At 41.4% G+C, this 15,972-nt stretch overlaps 1 protein-coding gene across 4 annotated transcripts in view; it reads left to right on the forward strand.

Annotated features, from left to right (window-relative positions):
- The window catches only part of LOC102892605 (protein HIRA), a 79,981-nt gene that overhangs the window by 48,510 nt on the left and 15,499 nt on the right, over positions 1-15,972 (forward strand). For all 4 annotated transcript variants that reach the window (XM_006915244.2, XM_025049193.1, XM_015592020.2 and 1 more), the window contains 6 exons: positions 10,054-10,258; positions 10,644-10,748; positions 12,433-12,581; positions 13,616-13,777; positions 14,403-14,461; positions 14,862-14,967. In XM_006915244.2, coding sequence (XP_006915306.1) covers positions 10,054-10,258; positions 10,644-10,748; positions 12,433-12,581; positions 13,616-13,777; positions 14,403-14,461; positions 14,862-14,967 — 786 coding nt within the window. The remainder of the gene's footprint in view (positions 1-10,053; positions 10,259-10,643; positions 10,749-12,432; positions 12,582-13,615; positions 13,778-14,402; positions 14,462-14,861; positions 14,968-15,972) is intronic.

Here is a 15,972-nt window from a genome sequence, read left to right on the forward strand (position 1 = left end):
CCTCTGATCATAGAATTGTCAGATGAAGACTATAAAATGAATATGTTTAAAGTTATCAACAACATGAAAGATATAACAGAAGATGTGAGGAAAGATTAATATACTTTCTTCTATACAAAAATTAACTCAAAAGGGGTCAAAGAACTAAATGTAAGCTAAAATTTTAAAAACTCTTAGAATAAAACATAGATATAAATTTATGTAACCATGAATTTGGCAACTGTTTCTTAAATTTGACATCTAAAGCACAAGCAACTAAAGAAAAAATAGATTAGCCTTCATCAAAATTTAAGACTTTTGCTCTTTAAAGAGCTTTATCAACAGTGAGCAGACAACCTACGAAATGCAAGAAAATATTTGCAAATCACATCTGATAAAGATCTAGGATTCAATTGTAAAGAACTCTTACAACTCAACAATAAAAAGACTAATAACCCAATTTAAAAATGAGCAAAGGATTTGCATAGAAATTTCTCCAAAGAAGATATGCAGTGACCGATAAGCACTCAACATCATTAGCTATCAGGAAAATGCAAATCAAAACCTCAATGAGATACCCACTAGGATAGCTAAATTTAAAAAGCCAGATAATAAGTGTTGATGAGGATGGGACAGTATCAGAAACCCTCACAGAGAGCTGGTGGGATTTTAAAATGGTTTAGCTTCTTTATAAGACAATCTAGAAGTTCTTCAACCGGTTAAATAGAGTTACCATATGACCCAGCAACTCCACACCTAGGTATATATGCAAGAGAATTGAAAACATGTTCATGAAAAAAAATTGTATACAAATGTTCATATCAGTATTACTTGTAATAGCCAAAAAGTGGGGACAATTTAAATGTTCATCAAGTGATGAATGGATTTTTAAAAGGTGGCATATCCATTCAGTATAATATTATTTGGCAATAGGAAGAAATGGAGTACTTACATGTGCTACAAAAGCGATAAACCTTGAAAACATTATGCTAAGTGAAAGAAGCCAGTCACAAAGGGCCACATATTGTATGATTCCATTTATAGTAAGTATTTAAAATAGGCAAATCCATAGAGATGGAAAGTAGATTAGTTGTTGTGGGAGGCTGGGGAGAAGGGAGGATGGGTACAATTTCTTCGTGGGAATATGAAAAATACTGTGGCATGAGATAGTCATAATTGCATAACCTTATGAATATACAAAAAACTACTGAGTTCTGTACTTTAAAATGGTGACTTTTATGGTACCAGCATACCTTGTCTTTTTGCATTTTGCAGATAGTGCCTTTTTAAAATTTTTTATTTTTACAAATTGAAGGTAAACCCTCCTTCACCAGCAAAAAGATTATGTGTGACTCACTAAAACCTCTCAGATTATGGTTAGCAGTTTTTAGAAATAAGATTATTTTTTAATTAAGTTATATACATTGTTTTTTCAGACATAATGCTATTGCACACTTAATCGACTACAATGTAGTGTAAGAATGACTTATATGCACCAAGAAACCAAACATTCCAGTGACTCATTTTATCATGATATTTAGTACAGTAGTCTGAAACTGAACCACAATATCTTTAATGTATGCTTGTATGTGAATTATAACTCAAAAAATATATATATAAAAGGAATAATACACTGTCAGAAAAGACTAGATAGATTTGGAAATTAACCACAAAATACTTTTAGAAAAGAAAAATAATAATCATTCCAGTTAAAAAGTCAGTGGGAATATCTGACAGCAGATGAAACCCAGATGAAGAGAACATTTGATCTGAGGAACTGCCCTCAATTCCTCAGAACTGCAGAGGTGAACAGGTGGAGCCTAAGGAGAAGAGACTAGAGAGAGGAGGCAGAGGCAGGAGTCCACATACACCTGGCAGGAGTTCCCCAAAGAGGGTACATTGTGGGGCAGTTGTCAAGAGGGAGTGGCTGATGTTTTACAGACCTAACCCGTGTTGAAACCTCGGTCTTGGAAATGGAGTGAGTTCTGAACCGAATAAATAAAACTAAATCTCCATCTTAGAGGAACCATAGAATGCTATAGACAGAAATTCCTTCTGTTCATTGAGGAAGCCTCCTGTTTGCCTTGTGGGTTTCTATGGCCCTTGTTGCATCATTTCCTATCTCTCGGGGAGTACAAACCCTGATTTGAGAAGTGCAGAGGATATCCCTTGAATTCGCTGTGAGAAGACAAAGTTTTAACTACGTGACCTGGGCCCTGATGCTGCCAAGGTTTGTCCTTCAGTAACTGTGTCTTCAAGGTCTTACAAGACCTTTCAGCCATACATACAGCTCCAGCAAGGAGACCATCAAGTTTTGCCATTTTTGGCTTCTTACTTGAAAGTGGCGATAAGTGAGCAATGACTTAGGGCTGAGCTTTCTGCTTCCAAGGCAGCAGGATGTTTGGTAAGATTCCAAGAGCCTGGTGCTAAATTCTAAGAGGAAGTTATGGTTGGATCCTCATATGAGGAAAATGGAATAAAGTAAACCACAGCATCTTTAATAAAGTCTTTTTATAGAAACTGCATCTTTTTTGATATGGCTGTTTCTTGCATTAATTCTCAGTAAAAGCCATGAGGGATCTTTTGAAACACTTATCAATAGAGGTTTTCCATTGGGGCACAGTGTCATGTGATTAGGAGCAGTGCTTAGAGCTATATACATTGCAGTTGAGTACCAGCGCCCTACTTTGTGGTAGAGTGATTTTGAGCAAGACATAGTCTTTCTGAGCCTATCTCCTCCCAGGCTGAATGGCTCTCCCAGGAGCCCTTCCTCTTAGGAGATGTGTCTTGAGGACTGAAGATAGGCCACCATGTCCTGGTCCTGTTTTCACAGTGAGCAGCACATGTCAGCTCCTGTTAATTGTTCCTTCGCTGTACCTTGTGATGGCTGGGCAGTGAGGTTCCTGCAACTTGACTCGCACTACTTAGTCAAGTGCCTCAGGTGAGTCTGGGGGCTGAATGCTAGCCTCCCAAGTGCAGGATGGCAGTCCTAGGTGAACCTGTGGGTCTTTCACTCTACCCTGCCTTAAGGCTATGTGTCAGAGGCACAGAGATGTCAAGGTTGGCCTAATCTACAGAAACTGTTTGCAAGGGAGGCAGCTGTTGTAGTTCTATAGCCTCGTGTTACCAGGAGTACTAGGTGACCACTGGTACAGGCCTGAACAGGGTGGCAGGCAGAGGCAGGAGGTGGGGAAACTACTGAAGGCTCTTGTAGAGGTCCTAGCCCTAGAGGATGAGGCAGCCTGAGCTACAACAGTGTCAGGCAAAATGAGATGCATGAGCTAGTCTTGTGATGGGCTCAGAAAGGATCAAATAATTTAGAAACTTGTATGACAGCTTGACATTGCTTTGACATTCTTGCTGTGTTTTATGAAACTATATAGTTACACAAAAAATCTGAAATTTTTAGGATTTAGGGAAGCACTGATTTAGGGTTTCCAGAACATCAAGGTAATGCTTTGCCCTTTAATAGGACATTAGAAGTGGGAGCAGCCTCTTTGGTTTCGAAGTCAGAGGTTCCTGGTTTTTCCCAATTTTTTACATGGGTGCAAATGAATAGAATCCAGGATTGTACTCATTGACGCACCTGCCCACATTTCTGTGACCTAGGCTACTAGTAAGGAGAACAGCAGAAGACAGTACCCAGAAGGGGCAAATAGGCCTAGGGCCCTTGCTGACACTTGCTGGCCAGTAGAGAGTAAGCAGGCAGGGATGAAGGCTTTCAGGCTCCAGGCTGGGGTGTAATTCACGGTGAACTCTTGAGGGAAGGAGTTCAGTAATGGTATCTTTGACCCAGGGTTTCTGTGATGTCAGAGATGTTTATTGTAGCATTATAATAGAAAACATTTACCCAACTTCCTTAAAAGACAAGTGTTGAGGAAATAAACTTGATTATTTAGCCTCTCATTAATATTTATGAAGACTAAAGAAGTATAGAAAAATAGTTCAGGTGGAGTGTTATTTGAAAAAAGCAGGACATAGTTGTATTAAAGTATAATTAAGTATAATCAGAAATGAAAGAGTAGATATTATCAGAAAGTTTACAAAAATAAGAAGGATGAAGATATATTTAATTATATATCAATAAGTTAGATAACTTAGGGGAAATCAACAAATTCCTAGAAAGACATAAATACTAAAATTGACTCAAGAAGAAATGACAGTGTGAATAGACCTGTAACAAATAAAGACTTTGAATTAGTAATTAAAACAACTACCCACAAAGAAAAGCCCAGGCCCAGATGGTTTTACTCCTTTATTCTACCAGTCATTTCAAGAATTAATTCCAACTCTTCACAGACTTTTCCAAAAAATAGAGAGAACATTTCCCAATTCATACTATGAGGCCAGTATTATCAAGATACCAAAAGCAGACAAAGATATCACAAAAAAAGAAAACTATAAACCAGTATCTCTTATGAATATGAACACAAAAATCCTCAAAAATATGACAACATAAAAATAAGCATACATAATGACCAAGTAGGATTGATCTCAGAAATGCAAAATTGGTTCAACATGAAAATCAATTCATGTAATACACTATCAGTAGAAACAAAAATACCACATGACCAGACTCTAATATCTGTTCACGATTAAAAAAAAAAAAAATCCACAAACTAGGAATAGAAGGGAACCCTGCTCAGTCTGATAAAGAGTGTCTTTGAAACACCCATAACTAACATTATACTTAACGGTAAAAGACTGGATGCTTTCCCTTTAAGATCAGGGACAAGACAAGGATGTCAGCTCTCACCGTATCTATTTAACATCATACTAGAATTTCTACACTTAATCACTTAAGCAAGGTTGCAGGATACAAGGTCAGTATATAAAAATCAATTTTTTTCTATATACTTGCAAAGAACAATCCAAAAATGAAATTAAGATGACAATTCTATTTACAACAGCATAAAAAAGCATAAAATGCTTAGAAATAAATTTAACAAAAGAATTAAAATGTATAAAACTTATACTCTGGAAATACAACACCTTGTTGAAAGAAATTAAAGAAGACCTAAATAAATGGAAACACATTCCATGTTCATAGACTGGAAGACTTAATATTGTGAAGGTGTTAGTACTCCCCAAATTGACCTACAGATTTAACACAGTCCTTTTCAGAATTCTAGCTGGCTTCTTTTTTTTTTTTTTTTTTTAGAAATTGACAAGCTGATCCAAAATTCATATTGAAACTCAAGGGCCTAAAAATAGTCCAAAACACTCAAAGGGGGAAAAAGAGCAAAGCTGGAGGACTCACACTTCCCAATTTCAAACCTAACTATAAAGCAATAATAATCAAGACAGTATGATATTGGCACAGGGCAAATAAGATCAAAAGAACAGAAGCGAGAGTCCAGAAATAAACTCACATGTCTATATTTTTTCTATAGGCTTTTTGTGGATATTCTTTATCAAGTTAAGGAAGTGCTCCTCTATTCCTGGTTTCCTAAGTTTTTTTTTCATACCTGGATATTTGGTTTTGTCATCTGCTTTTTCTGTTGATATGATTTTAAGACTTTTCTCTTTAGCCTTGTCGTATGTGATGGATTACCTTAATTCTGAATGTTGAACCAGTAATAAATATCACTTGGTCATTTTCTATAATTCTTTTTGTGCGTTGTTGGATTCAATTTGCTAATATTTTGTCGAGGATTTTGCATTTATGTTCAGGAGAGATATTGGTTTATAGTTTTTCTTTCTTGTAATGTCTTTATTTGGTTTTGGTATTAGAGTAATGCTAACCTCATGGGAGTTAGGGTTTATTTCCTCTGCTTTTATTTTCTGGAACAGATTGTTGAGAATTCGTGTCATTTCTTCCTTAAATGTTTGATAGGATTCAGTAAAACTGTCTGGGCCTGGTGCTTTCGTTCTTAGAAGGTTATTAATTGTTGATTCAATTCCTTTAATAGATATAGGCCTATTTAGTAAGTTAGTTTTCCTTGTGTGAGTTTAAGTGGATTTTTTTTTTTTTCAAAGAACTGGTCCATTTTATCTAAGTTATCAAATTTATGGGTATAGAATTGTTAATAATATTTCTTTATGATACTTTTATTGTCCATGGAATTAGTAGTGAGGGTCCCCTTTCATTTCTGATATTCGTAATTTGTGTCTTTTCTCTTTTTTTCTTGGTTAGCCTGGCTATAAGTTTATCAATTTTATTAATTCTTCCAAAAAACCAGCTTTTTATTTCATTTATTTCTCTCTGTTTTCTTGTTTTTGATTTAATTGATTTCTGCTCTAATTTTTATTATTTATTTTCTGTCTGCTTTATTTTATTTTGCTTACTATTACATTAATATTACATTATATCATTTTTATTATTTTCTTCTGCTTGCTTCTGCTTGTTTATTTTTTCTTGTTCCTAAAGGTGAAGTTTAGATATTTTTTAGTTCAGATTTTTTTTGTTTCAGATATATGCATTCTCTGCTATAAATTTCCCTTCAAACACTGCTTTCACCGTATCCCACAAATTTTGACAAATTCTATTTTCATTTTCATTTGATTCAATGTTTTTAAATTTCTCTTAAGACTTTTTTTCTTTTTCCTCCCATGTGTTATTTAAAAGTGTGCTATTTAATCTCTATTTGGGGGTTTTCCAGCTGTCTTTCTGTTATTGATGTCTAGTTCAATTCTATTGTGGTCTGGAAACATATTTTGTATGATTCTTTTAAATTTGTTAGACTATGTTTTATGACCCAGAATGTGATCTGTCTTAGTGAATGTTCCATATGATCTTGAGATGAATGTGTATTCCACTATTGTTGAATGAAGTATTTATTTTATAAATGTCAATTAAATCTAATGAGTAATGATACTGTTCAATTATGTCCTTATTGATTTTCTGTCTACTGGATCTGTCAGATACCGATAGAGGTATATTGAAATCTCCAACTCTAATAATGGATTTCTCTAGTTCTCCTTGTTTTATCAGTTTTGCCACATGTATTTTGCCATTCTGTTGGGAGTTTATACATTAAAGATTGCTTTGTCTTCTTGGAAAACTGACCCTGTTGTCATTGCATAATGCTCCTCTTTACCCTTGATAACTTTCCTTACTCTGATGTCTGCTTTGTCTGAAATTAATATAGCTACTCCAGCTTTCTTTTAATTAGTGTTAGCATGACATATCTTTCTCCATTCCCTCCTTTTTTAATACACTTTTATTTTCTTACAGCTGTTTAAGGTTCTCTGCCTCCACTGTCAACATCTCACATCTGAGTGATATGTTTGTACAATTATGAACCTACGTTAACATCATTATCACCCAAAGTCTGTAGTTTACATTAGGTTTCACTTTTGGTTTTGTGTATTCTATGGGCTTGAACAAATGTATAATGACGTGTATCCACCATTATAGTATTAGAATAGTTTCATTGACCTAAAAATCCTATGTTCTCTACTGATTCATCCTTCCTTCTCCTTAATCCCTGGCAGCTGCTGACCTTTTTACTGTTTCTGTAGTTTTTTCTTTTTCAGAATATCATATAGTTGGAATCATCCCTTTTAATTTATCTGTGTCTTTATCTTTAAACTGAGTTTCTTATAGACAACCTATAATTGGGTCTTCTTTTTCATCCTTTTTGTCAGTTTCTGTTTTTTAACTCAGTGATCCCCAACCTTTTGGGCACTGGGGACAAGTGCTCCTATGAGAATCTAATGCCTGATAATCTGAGGTAGAGCTGAGGGGTTGATGCTGGCACTGAGGAGTGGCTGCAAATACAGATGAAGTTTCGCTTGCTTGCCTGCCGCTCATCTCCTGTTGTGTGGCCCGATTCCTAACAGGCCACGGACCAGTACTGGTCCACAGCCCAGAGGTTGAGGACCCCTGTTTTAACTGGTATATTTAGAACATTCACATATAAAATGATTATTGATATAGTTGGGTTAATATCTACCATATTTTTTAACTGTTTCTAGTCATTGAACTTTTTTTTAAATCTCCTCTTATTTTTCTACTTTTTCTGGTTTTTACCTGATTAATTTATACATGATTCCATTTACTCTTCTCTCTTACATCTCTTAACATTATCTAAGAATATCTTGCAATAAGCATTTATAACTAAATACACTTTCAAATAACATTTACCACTTAAGGGACCTTACAACGGAGTATTTCCAGTTTTTCCTTTCCGTGACTCAACATTGCTACCATTTACGTATTTCACTTATTAATAAGTTATGGTCATCCAATACATTGTTGTTGTTACTAGTTTGAACAAAAGTTATCTCTAAGAATTTTAATTAAGAATAATAAAAAGTTGTATGTTCATTTATTCCTTCTCTGATACTCTTCCTTCCTTCATGCAGATCTGAGTTTCTAACCTATATCATTTTACTTCTCTCTGAAGGACTTCTTTTAACATTTTTTGCAAGGTGGATCTGCTGGCAAAAAAATTCCCTCTAGCATTTTTTTATTTGGTTTTGTCTGAGAAAGCCTTCATTTCTTTTTTTACTTTTGGAGTACAATTTCAGTGGATAGGTAATTCAAGGTTAGTGTTTTCTTTCTAAACACTTTAAATATTTCACTTGTTTTTTACTTGAATGCTTCTGAAAAGAAGTCTGATGTCATTCTTTTTCTTGACCTTTGTAGATAAAGTGTTCTTTTTCCTCTGGCTTCTTTCAAGATTTTCTTTTGTCTTTGGTTTTTTGTAGTTGGAGTATATTATGTATAGGTATAGAGTTGGGGGTAGTTATACTGCTTGGTGTTCTTTGAGCAACTCAGATCTGTGATTTGGTATCTCTCATTAATTTTGAAAAATTCTCAACTGTTACCGTATTATTATCCTCAGCTATTATCAATATTATTAAATTTTTCTGCTTATATTACTCATCTGTTTTGGATGTTGTCCAGCTTTTTCCATAGATACCCTTAGCACTATAACATAGTTATTTAAAATCTTAGCTTAATAATTTCAAAATCTCTGCCATATCCAGTTGTTCCTGATGCTTGTTTCCTCTCTTAAGACTGTGTTTCATTTGTTTTCTGTTTGATTTTGTTTTCTCTTTTATCATGCCTTATAATTTTCTGTTTAAAATTGGACATAATGCACTGAGTAATAGGAACTAAGGTAACAGAGGCTTTTAGTATGAGGTTTTGTTTATCTGAGTAAGAGTTAGGCTGTGTTTACTGCTTCCTGTAGCTGTAGAGGTCAGAGGCTTCAATTTCCTCCAGTGTCCTTGTTTTTGTTCCTCTGTCGTCTTTGGGTTTCCCTAGAAACTCCTTGTTAAGTAGAGTCTGTATCTTGCAACTCTTTTATTTGTAATCTGCTGTTATACTGGAGCCCTGTCAATTTGGGGGTGAAGTATTAGGGAAGAGAAGCAGTCTGTTTTCTCATGATTAAAATTCTTATTTTTTTGTTGGACCAGAGTCCCTGGGCAATAACCTTCAGAAGAGTTTCTTAGTGTATATGCCTGTGTAAGACTAGGCTGGAGTTGGTTAATTGCCCTTCACCCAGGTCCCATAATCTAGTAAAGTAGTTTCCCTGAGGGGCAGGCTTTTGTTAAGGAGAACAGAATTCTGGTTGTGTTTCAAAATAGTTAATTTCCCCCATCCCTCAGTCCAAAGCACACAAGGGGTGTACTCCATCCCTGATTCACCCATGAGAACTTGGTGGCACTCCTGGAGGTAAAACTTAACAAACCCCAGGAGTTTTAACTTGCAAGCCAGCCCAAACTTGGCCTCCAACAATATACCAGTTACCATAATTTTTAAATCTTCCTGCTGGTTAGGACTCCAGGGGCCTCTGTTCCAGGTGAGCTGTGGTGTTTTGTTTTGTTTTGTTTTGTTTTGGTCTTCTCCTGTTCCTCTAGTTTTTGGGGGGTGGCAGTTTACCCTATAATTTCATTTCTCTGATAGATCTACAAAGAGTTGTCGATTTTCAGTTTTTCAGTTTCCTCTTATTTTGAGGATGAGATTGATGAGTTCCAAGCTCTTTGCATGTTAGAGCAGAAACCAGAAGTCCTCTCCTACTTTTTTAATGTATCAACTTTTGGAGATGAGTATGGATTTTATTGATTATTATAAATTAATAGTCATATGGAAAAAAGCCATGGGTGTCTGTGTTTGTGCAGGTTGAAAGAACAAAACCTTGTGAAAGAGCTGAGGCCCCGGGACCTTCTAGAGAGCAGCAGTGACAGCGATGAGAAGCTCCCTGTGGCCAAGCCCTCCTCATTCTCCAAGCGAAAACTGGAGCTCGAGGCAGAGACAGTGGAGAAGAAGAAGAAAGGGCGGCCCCGGAAGGACTCCCGGCTCTTGCCCATGTCTCTTTCTGTCCAGGTAAGGCCTCTCCCAACCTACCTGTTGAGCTCCGTGCTGGAGTGTGCTTGTGTCCAACTGGGAGGAAGGGAGGCCCTGCATACCGCAGTCTCCTTCATCAGTGTAGGGACAGCTGGCTTAGACATACATTCCCCGGAGTTAGCATGGAGGCCACGATCTTCCTCAGACCTGCCCTTGACCCACCCCGAGTCCTTGAGCAGCTTTTTGGCATCAGCTACCTCATCTGTAAAGTGGGATCACTAGAGCGTTCGTCTGCACTGTTGGCCTTGAAGAGTGGGTGGAAATGCTTAGGGAACAGGCCCACCTCACCTCTAGGTGACTCACCTTTACCTGACACTGCCCTACAGTGCTGGGGAGGGACTCAGGGACATTTCTGCTTTTGTAGTCCCCAGCTGCTCTGACTGCAGAGAAGGACACCGTGTGTTTGTCTGTACCAGCGCCTGCACTGAAGCTGCCCATGCCGGGCCCCCAGAGAGCATTCACCCTCCAGGTGAGCAGGCCTCCTGCCTCTCCCTCACAGCTGTGGACCTTCGTGCACGCTCTTTCTTTCTCCATTCCCCCCGTCCCAGTGTAAACCCTGAATTGTCATTGATAGGGCTGCTTTCCAGTGGCTCTCCGTCACCTTCTGGAGGAAGTTGTAGTTGATCAGGGCAACCATCAGTATTATTAGCTAGATTGCTTGCCTCTTCTCTAGGAGCCCCCTTGTGCCTACCACCCCCGCCCCCCATGCCTCTTTTTTCCTCTGTGGGTTTGTTCTCACAGTCCTTGCTGCCATCTTCTGGATGTCCAGCTCCTTCATGGCTTGTCTCAGATGTCCCTTCTCATAGAAGCCTCCTTAGGCTTTATACTTGGCCCTGGACAGTCTTAGGCTCAGTGCGCATTGGACTCTGTGGTATTCTGACCAGCCCTCTGGCCCTGTTCACTTCTCAGGATTCGGCATGAAGCCATCATCAGGGCTGTGTGAGCTCTCAGAGTGGAAGCTTGTAACCAAGTGCTTGTTCAAAACACAATTTTATTATTCTAGAGCAAACAACCCGTTATAACCAGAGCTCCAATAGTCACTCAATGCAGCACCCATGCCAGACCTTTGCATATGCCGTCACCTCACGCCCTTTGTACCTCAACTCAGGTGCATATCGTTGGGAAACCTTTTAAGACCCCATATGCAGGTTACTTCCCACTGGCTGCATACTGCTGCAACCTAGGCTTGTCCTTATGGAGTGCCTGAGAGCAGGTGTCAGTCTTTCCTGCCACAGATGCTTCTGGGCCTAAGGGTAGGAACCCACATGATTTGTTCTTGCTGCTGATGTGTGTGGAGGCAGGGTGCACAATCCCTGCTTCCAAACTCCTTCAGCTTCCCCTGAGGGCTTCACCACTGAGTGCTGCATGGGGCTGTTATTGTTTTCTGGAAGCTTGGCTCCTGGCCATATATGGCTCTCTGCCCCAGCTCACCCACTCACGTGGCCACATAAATGCAAACTTCAGCCATTCTGCCTAGTTTTCCATACACAAAATCTGTCAGTCATCTCCCTGGACACAAGAGGTAAGGCTAATCTCACGTAGAGCCAGGCACTAAACTAGGCACATGCTCTTCTGGGAACACTCCCATGAGGTTGGTCTTAGATAAGCAGACTGAGGCTCACTACCAAAGGAACTAAAGAGGACTTTAGGTTTTCTAGACTTTTCCTCCAGGTACCGGCATAGACTCTGTTATTGCTAAGTACTTCGAAGATCATCAACTAGGAGGCAGGAGACCCAATGTCTCACTTCCAGCTCTGTCCCCAGCTGGCTGTGGTTCTCACTTGCAGTGTGCTCTTGACAAGTCATGTGCCTTCTCTCCATGCTCCCTTGTGAGAGGCAGGGTGGGGTTAGGAGTCTTTATCTCTAACACCAATTTTCTGCTCTACTACATGGATGACAAGGCACAAACCAGCTCCCAGCATTCTCCCTGCCCTGGCGGGCTGTACATCCAGCTCCGTTGTCTCCCACCCTGTTACTATAACTACTGCCACCCTTTTGTTGGCCAGCCTGCTCTATCTCTTGTGTCTTCCCCCTGCCTCAGGGCTCAGGGCCCAGGGCCTCGGGCCACTAAGCATCTCCCCTGTCCCATGATCCAAGTCTGTTGGGCCCGCTATTGTCTGAAAAGAACGTTGTGTTTGCTTTCCTCCATTCAGGTGAGCTCCGACCCCTCCATGTACATTGAGGTGGAGAATGAAGTGACAGCCGTAGGGGGAGTGAAGCTGAGCCGCTTGAAATGTAACAGGGAAGGGAAGGAGTGGGAGACGGTGCTCACCAGCCGGATCCTCACTGCTGCTGGTAGCTGGTAAGGGTGAGGGTCTTTGCTTGACTCAGCTATTCATGTAAAGCAAGCACCGTGTGCTGAACTGTGTGGCCCTGTTGCTGTCTGAGGAGATGTACTACTCCCACGTGCTAGCTCCCATGGAGGCCTGCACCGGGCCTTGCTTCAGGCTGAGGGTGTGCATTTGCCATCTCAGTCCCTGCAGCACCCAGTGAAGTTGGTGTCATCGTGTGGTACAGGTCGGGAAACAGAGTCCTAGAGGCTCACCTAAGCCAGGATTTCTACCGAGGTGTTCCGGTTTCCTTGTCTAGCCAGATTCCTGAAGTCTCAATTTCCAAGCCGATCTCTGCCTGGCTCTGACTTGGGCTGGTTCTTTCACTGGACCCCAGATTATAATCCAAGGAGGTCAGGATAGATTTTTGACAGTCCTGAGTCCCCAGCACAGTCCTTTTGAGATTCAGCACTTTGAGAGGATACCTTAATTCAGTGTTAGTCATCCAATGTCTTCCCAATGGCTTCTTTGGCTACGATCCTTTGATGCTGTCTGTGTATGCACCTCTTCCTCCCTAGCTGGAAAGGCCTTCTGAGCACACAGCTGGTATACTCTATGGAGACACACTCCATCATTCTCACACTTCTCCTGGCCTGTCTTGCCAGAGGCCTTTTCGGGACCAGTCTGGCTAGTTGTAGCCAAGAGACTGTCGAGTGGGCACTGTATGGTCTCATATGACGAGCAAGGTGTGCTTCCTGGGTCACCGTCAGTGCAGTGATCCTCTAAAGCACCCACCCCCATGGGTCAGCATTAGGGTTAGCTCACAAAAGCTTGAGCAGCCCCAATGGGGGAGGAGAACATAGTCTCTAATGAGAGGTCTCAGGTTCCATCAGCCCTCCTGCCCTGCCCTGCTCTAGTCCTCATGGCAAGCCCTCTCCCGGCCTCTCCCTCTACTGTACCTGCTCTGACTCAGGCCCAGGCAGAGGGAAGGCTTTGCATCTTGGGGCTGCTGCCTCCGCCACAGCACCTGATCATCATGATACCTACCTCCTCTCTGCCTTCTCAGTGACGTGGTATGTGTCGCCTGTGAAAAGAGGATGCTGTCAGTGTTCTCTTCCTGTGGTCGCCGCCTCCTCCCTCCCATCCTCCTGCCGTCCCCAATCTCCACATTGCACTGTACAGGCTCATACGTCATGGCGCTCACTGCTGCAGCTACACTATCTGTCTGGTAAGAGACAGGCTTGGGGTGAGGTAGGCTCCAGGCAGGGCAGGATGAGGCTGTGCAGGTTCCCCTTCACTGCAGGGACAGGGAAGACAGTGGAGGAGGGCACCAGAGGATCCCTTGGAACCTACTGGCATGGGAGTCTTAACAGTAGAAGAGACCTTGAGCAGTCAGACACTGCTTATGATGGTCACCCTGTGTGTGTGTATGGTGGTGGAGGGGGTGGGGAGTGCAAGCGGAAGTGGGACAGGCCGCCTGCCCCTGCTGCCATCCTTATAAGAGCAAAGCACATGACTAATCACAATGCCTAATTGCATGTGCCAGGGTCCTTATATAGAGTTCATCAGAAATGAGCTCTCAGATGCCATAATATTGCCACACTTCTCCCAAAGTTGGTGCGGCATTGGTATGAGCCCCACAGCTCTGTTGCTTGAGCTCTCTGCCATAGACTTATGTGGGTGAGTAGAGTGGCACATGGGGAGCAGAAGCTGCTTGTAGCCCAGAGCCCCTCTCAGGGGAGGCTAGGGGTGGTAGTATACCAGGAACCGTGGAGCAGAGGTCTGAGTGCCGAGGCACATTCTGATACATTTACTCAGACTGGAGAGTAAGCCATTCCCTATCTCCCTCCTAGGGATGTTCACCGACAGGTAGTTGTGGTAAAAGAAGAGTCTCTACACTCCATCTTGGCAGGTAACTGGCAGCGGGCTGCCCCTGGTCCCCTGGTGGGGGTGGGGGGTGGGAGGAGTAGGGCAGCTCGCGTCCCAGGTCTGACACGGAAGGGCCCCTCTCAGCCTAGACAGAGAGCCAAAGCCAGGCTTTGGGCCCAGACCAATATATTCAGTGTGGCAGGGATATATACCCTCTCTGGGGCTTATTTGAATGGGTTCTTGAGAGGTGACAAAGAACTTGGTGAGTGGCAATGAGAATAGCTTATGCAGAGCAGAGCAGCAACTCCCGGGTTGCTGAGTCAGCATTAAGGTGCCTGTTGCTGGGACTGTGGGAGCCATGGTACACATTTCTCCTTTGGTGCATGCTCAAGCACTTGCTGATCAAAATATATATGGAACCCATTTTCTTGGTGTCTTCCCAGGAAGCGATATGACAGTGTCACAGATCTTGCTGACACAGCATGGAATCCCAGTGATGAACCTGTCCGATGGGAAGGCCTACTGCTTTAATCCGTCACTTTCTACATGGTAAGCAAGCCACCTTCTGGCTCAGGGCCCCCGAGAGAGTATCCATCTAAGCTGGATCCCAGAGCAGGGAACAAAGGCTCCTAGTCCTGGTGGTAAGGCCTGCCTGGCTCAGCTTCCCCTGAGAGTTGGGCCCTGGAATAGAGGCCACAGTAACAGCCTTGGTGGGCTCTGTCTGCTGGAGGAGATGGAACTCAAATACACCCGTACAGATTCCACTGTCCCTGTGAGAAGCTAGTGGCCCACAGCCTCTCTTCCCTCAGAGCCTGTGCACAGGGGTACTTTCCTTTGTCTGCATTGTTCTCTGCAGTCATTTTGGTTGGAATAGGCATTTGAAATTTTTTATGGTTGTAAATATATATACCCAGCCTGACCTCCTTAACTGTCATTAGTGTACAGAGAGCCAACTCCACAGTGGCTTTGCCAGCACTTGTTAAGTTTGCAGCTTAAGAGGAGTCAAGTAGCACTTCCAGCTGACTTTGTAAATTAGTAAGGTTGCGTGGTTACCAAGTATGCCCATTTTGGAATTTGGAACCCTTTTCTGTACTTGTAAAATCTCTTTATCCATCAGAAGCCCTAACCCAGACAGGTAAACTGAGTACACTGTGTACCAGCCTCTCCAAGAAATTTTTCTATCTGCACCTTTGATCCTTTAGACCCAAGCTACTAACCTCTAGCACTTCCATTCAGAGTTGCTAGGCACAAATTTATCCCACACTGAGATCTTGTTCTTGAGTTAAAAAAATTTTTTAAAAACTCAAAAACTCCCAACTGTCTGCTCTTCCAAATTGCAAAATGTCGTGTATATGTGATTACTGTAATAATGGAAACAAGCCAGCTATTTAAAAAGGGAAATGTTGACCCTTTGTATTTCGGACACATTTACAAAGGCAGCTGTTTGTTTTAAACGTGTATGAAGAATGTTTTCTTCACAAAGATGTGAAAGGTCTGGAGACGATGAGCTGACTGCCTAGGATGTTGTGGAAGCACAGGAAGGCTGGAGCCCTG

The sequence above is a fragment of the Pteropus alecto genome, unplaced genomic scaffold (genome assembly GCF_000325575.1).
Source record: "Pteropus alecto unplaced genomic scaffold, ASM32557v1 scaffold135, whole genome shotgun sequence".
NCBI classification, from domain to species: domain Eukaryota; kingdom Metazoa; phylum Chordata; class Mammalia; order Chiroptera; family Pteropodidae; genus Pteropus; species Pteropus alecto.